Below are 5133 nucleotides of genomic sequence, written 5' to 3'. Positions count from 1 at the left end.
AAATAATAGTCCTTGATTGAAACAAAGTGAAAACGGGATCCTCAACTGAAAATATGGGTATAGTTATAGTCATTTTGCTAACATTTTCCCTTAAATTTATATATAACTATTAAATTTTTACTATATGACTATGATTGAAACAAATAAAAATAAATATAGTAGTTAGAGATAATTTTAGCAAAAAGACTTATACTATACTCATTGTCGCAGTTGAGGATGCGACATTCACTTTGTTTCAAGGATCCAAAACTTTCTTTTTTGAGAGAAATAGAGGAGACATAGAGAGATGAGAGAGAAAGTGAGACAGAGAGAGGAGAGGGACGAGGATGGGTAGGGGAAGGGCGGTGCTGTGTTGGGGGGAAGAGGATAGGGGAAGGGTGGGGCATGGAAGGGCTGAGGGGAGAAAGAGAGAGGGGCGGGCGTGCACGCTGGATTGGGGAAGGTGCGACGGGGATGGGGGAAGGGTGGGGGGTGGGGGGAAGGGACATGGAAGGGGTGTGGGGGGAGCTAGCTGGGGGCAGAGAGAGATGAGAGAGAAAGTGAGGTAGAGAGAGGAGAAATGAGAGGGTGGGGCTGGGTGGGTGAAGAGGGAAGGTCGAGGCTAGGTGGTGAGGAAGGGGTGGTGGGGGAAGGAAGAGGCCTTTTTTTTTTTTTTTTTTTTTTTTTTTTTACTTTTTAAAATTTAATTAGTTTTATTTTGTGGATTTTTTAGTTTCTTTTACTTTTATTTTGCAAACTATTTTTTTATGATTATTTTTAATAATTAGTTTTATTTTTTATAATTATATATAATTAAAAAGACATTTTTGCCCCTCGAAATAGTTATTTTTGACCAAAAATCCTTAATTGAGCCAAATAAAAAATTTGAGATTCTTAATTGGAACAAACTGAAAGTGGCATCTTCAACTATGACAAGGGATATAATCATAATACTTTTGTTAAAATTATCCCAATATAGTACTATTCAAATATAGGGGCTGCTAACAAGCTATTCCATTAACTCAACATGGTTTAGATATTATTAATTTATTTCAAAAAGGAAGATGTGTATAGACAAAAAATATATTTATAGACTTGCCGACAAATAATTTTTTTTGTTTTTATGTTTGTGCTCGTGTTTATGTCCATGTGATGTCGTGTTCGTGTTCATGTTTGTGCTATATCACATTCGTGTCGTGTGAAAATTAGCTAAATTTGAATACAACCCATTAAGATATATTACTCGCACACGACCCGTTTCACCTGTTAAGAAATTTAATTTTGTTAGATCATGTCACCCGACTCATTGTTGAAAAAAATTACGTTCTTTTCAACAAGAAAACTTTAATTAAATATATTTTATGTGATTAATTAATAGTTTGAATATTACACATAGGGAATATTTTAAAAACATGTAAAAATCAGTAAATTACACTATCAATATCTTATGAAAAAGATATATATAATATAATATCTTTATTGCAAATGGATCACTAATGTAATGGGTTTTGTTGATTAACAATTTAACACGAAAATGACATGTTTTTAAATGAATCCACCCATTATCCCAACCTGTATTCTCGTTAGTATCGGTCAGGGGTCGCGTACTGTTTGGGTTCAAATAATCCCAGCTTTAGTAAACTTATGTCTTTTCATATAAATAGAAAAATAAAATAAAAAAAATATCATTCAGTCGTTAATATGGAGCATTATTTTGACTCTATATGGTGTACAAGTCTTTGTTCCCCACCAAAAGATATATATGAAAATAAAAAATCAACCTCAACAACACGTGGCTTATAACAGGACACCATGTGTCGTTATCCAATAAGCTCCAATAGTTGTCCTTAAAGTCACCCCATTTCCATACCATAACCCCCCCCAAAAAAAAAAAAAAAAAGACATGAAAGCAGATCAAGCTTCAAGAGAAAGAAGCATCTGCATTGCCTTCGATTGTTACCTACCAAATTTGAGGGCTTCACACTCTCCTCTCTCAACAGGTAAAAACTGATGCATACCCAATTCCTTTTTTTTATTTTTATTTTTTATTAATTTTGGTTGAAAATTGAAAAGGTTTACTGAAATGTGTAATCTTAGAATATATGTATCTGTGTTCAGAATTTTTCTTGCAATTCGGTGGTTATGGTTAAAGTTTTAATTTTTATTGTTCTTTTTGCTTGGTTTCCGATTTGGTTTGTCGTTGATACGATTTCAATTGTGGGTTTTTTTACTTTTTTTTGTTCCGGTTGTATTTATACGCTGTATTTCAGTGGATTATATGTTATTTCCTTTTAATTTTCTTCGAGTGTTGAAATCTCTTAAATTTTTATGGGTTTAAAGAGTAATTTGGAGGTCGGTTGTCAAAGTTGGCTTTTGCTATAAATATTGGTGGTCATTTGCCCAGATGTTGAAAGTAAAGTTGTGTCCTGTTTATTTTGGGAGAGAGAATGTAATCTTTGGGAAGTGGGGTGCCATTGCTGTTGGGAATTGATGTATTTGGATAGTACTATGGAAAAGGCCATAAAAGGCAGCATAAACTTAGCCCAAATTAGTCAAGAACATGAGAGATGCCTTTTATTAGCTTTGGAGCCAAATGCTCATAAGTTTCTTCTTGCATCTGTTTGGATAACTGCCAAACTGGCTTTTTGAATTACATTTTTCTGTCTCTTTCTGTTCATTTAAATTTTGCATTGATGAACTGAAAGTAGAATGAATATTGTTGCAGCACTGGGTCTAGAGTCCAATATGGTGTCTTTTTTGAGTTTGGGTAGTCCCAAGTCTGGGATTAATGAGTTTACTGATCTTTGCAGTTTCTCAATGGGAACAATTTTGAGTTTGGCTGGTCCCAGGTCTGGGACAAACGAATACCATGAGGTCTCTCAGAATGATTCCTGCAAGAGGCAACGGATGTCACCATGTACTTACGAGGAGAGCAAAAGACTAATTCCCAATCTTCCTGATGAGTTGTCAATCCAAATTATTGCTAGACTTCCTCGAATTTGCTACTTCAATATCAGGCTGGTGTCACGGAAGTGGAAGGAAACTGTTATTAGCTCTGAGCTATTTAAATTGAGAAAAGAACTTGGCAGAACTGAAGAATGGCTGTATTTGTTGACTAAAATTGAAGAGGATAAACTTTTGTGGCATGCTTTTGACCCCCTGTCAAGAAAGTGGCAGAGGCTACCTCGGATGCCCAATGTAGTTTATGAAGAAGAATCTAGTAAAGGCTTGTCTTGGTTTTCGATGTGGAATATGGTGGGGCCAAGCATCAAAATTGCTGATACTATTAGAGGCTGGCTTGGGAGAAAGAACTTATTTAATCAAATGCCATTTTGTGGGTGTGCCATTGGAGCTGTTGATGGATGCCTCTATGTCTTAGGTGGATTTTGTAGAGCCTCAACCATGAAATGTGTCTGGAGATTTGATCCAATTCAAAATGCGTGGAGTGAAGTGACAGCCATGTCCACAAGTAGGGCCTATTGTAAGACAGGCATTCTGAATGACAAGCTCTATGTTGTTGGAGGAGTTAGTCGGGGCCGAGGTGGATTGACCCCTCTTCAGTCTGCCGAAGTTTTTGACCCCTCCATGGGTACATGGTCCCAAGTACCAAGTATGCCATTCTCAAGAGCTCAAGCATTGCCCACTGCCTTTTTGACTGACATGCTGAAGCCTATTGCCACTGGGTTGACTTCATACATGGGAAGGTTATGTGTATCCCAGAGTTTGTATTCATGGCCCTTTTTTGTTGATGTTGGGGGAGAAATTTATGATCCTGAGACAAATTCGTGGGCTGAAATGCCAATTGGAATGGGAGAGGGTTGGCCTGCTCGGCAGGCTGGTACAAAGCTGAGCGTTGTGGTAGATGGTGAATTGTACGCTTTTGATCCTTCTAGTTCTTTGGATAGTGGTAAGATCAAGGTGTATGACCAAGGAGAAGATGCTTGGAAAGTTGTTATAGGAAAAGTCCCTGTTTATGATTTTTCTGGTTCAGAATCTCCATATCTACTTGCTGGTTTTCATGGTAAGCTTCATGTCATAACAAAAGATGTTAATCATGAAATCGCAGTTCTGAGGGCTGACCTGTGCAATAATTTGGATTCATTGCCGTCAAGCTCAACTTCTCTCTTAGCTGGCTCCTTATATGAACCTTCTGACTCACTGGCAGAATCAGATGCAGTTGTGTGGAAGGTCATTGGCACTAGGGATTTTGGGTCAGGTGAATTGGTCAGTTGTCAAGTTCTTGACATGTAGCATAAGGCTGAGAATCCCTGTACGTAAGTGGGAGATTTCATTCAATATGTGTGATTTGTATGGCTTGAAGGTTGCGTTGATAGTTTAGTAGGAGCTCAGCACCTGACCTCCTTCATGACGCACTTTGCATTCATAGGAACATGCGCTATTTTCAGTTCCGGTAAGTTATAGAATACATATGTATAGGCAAATCCAAGATGAATAATGTAGCCTCAACATGGATTTTATAACTTGGTGTTCCTTTGCTTGATTATGTATCTCAAATTCTCAATTGAAAGGGAAAAAGAGAATATGTATTTTTTATAAAAATGAAAAAATTAAAGTCAAATAAGGTAGACAATGTGCTGCACTTGCTTGGTCGATCACTTTTGGGCATATTTTCAATCTCTGATTTCTATGGCTACCGCCTCAGTACCATCACTCAGATCCATTTCATATATATCTATATATATATTCTCTAAACATTGCAGACTTAAAATTGAGTTTCTTCTGCTGGGTATGAAATCTCTGCTGATATCAATGCTTGCATCATCACTTCTTGAATGCGGAACAATAACACGAAGCCGTGAAAGTGTTAGATAAAAGTTATTAACCCATATACTGAAGATTAAAAACTTTCAAATGGGTTTGTCCTGTTCCACACTTCTTTAACTTAGAAATATGATGTGAAGCTTTGCCTAGGCTTTCTCTGGTCATTCAGTCTTTGAAGTCTACAGTTTTAATTCCCTTGCAGTGATATCCTCCATCACATTCTTTACGGTTTGGGTGTTCAAGGTATGTTTGTGAGTGATCATTTGGCAGTTAGGGACTCAAATCATTTAGCCTTGTATGCTGCATAATTTTGATGAATGGTGAATCTGATGTAGTTAATCGATTTGCCTCCTTAGTCATTAAAAACTTGCA

At 37.0% G+C, this 5133-nt stretch overlaps 1 protein-coding gene across 1 annotated transcript; it reads left to right on the top strand.

The window, feature by feature from the left end:
• Positions 1-1847: 1847 nt before the first annotated feature.
• On the top strand, positions 1848-4634 carry LOC147279404 (Galactose oxidase/kelch repeat superfamily protein). The gene is made up of 2 exons (XM_086250682.1): positions 1848-1979; positions 2790-4634. Exon 2 carries the CDS (start codon positions 2797-2799, stop codon positions 4228-4230), a length of 1434 nt encoding a protein of 477 aa, XP_086106808.1. The 5' UTR covers positions 1848-1979; positions 2790-2796; the 3' UTR covers positions 4231-4634.
• Positions 4635-5133: the final 499 nt, after the last annotated feature.

The sequence above is a fragment of the Dryas octopetala genome, chromosome 7, assembly GCF_963921425.1.
Source record: "Dryas octopetala chromosome 7, drDryOcto1.1, whole genome shotgun sequence".
Lineage (NCBI taxonomy): Eukaryota > Viridiplantae > Streptophyta > Magnoliopsida > Rosales > Rosaceae > Dryas > Dryas octopetala.
This window is presented reverse-complemented; position numbering and strand designations above follow the sequence as displayed.

Excerpts from the sequence above, each read along its gene's own strand:
- LOC147279404 (XM_086250682.1), top strand. The coding sequence starts at position 2,797 with ATGGGAACAATTTTGAGTTTGGCTGGTCCCAGGTCTGGGACAAACGAA.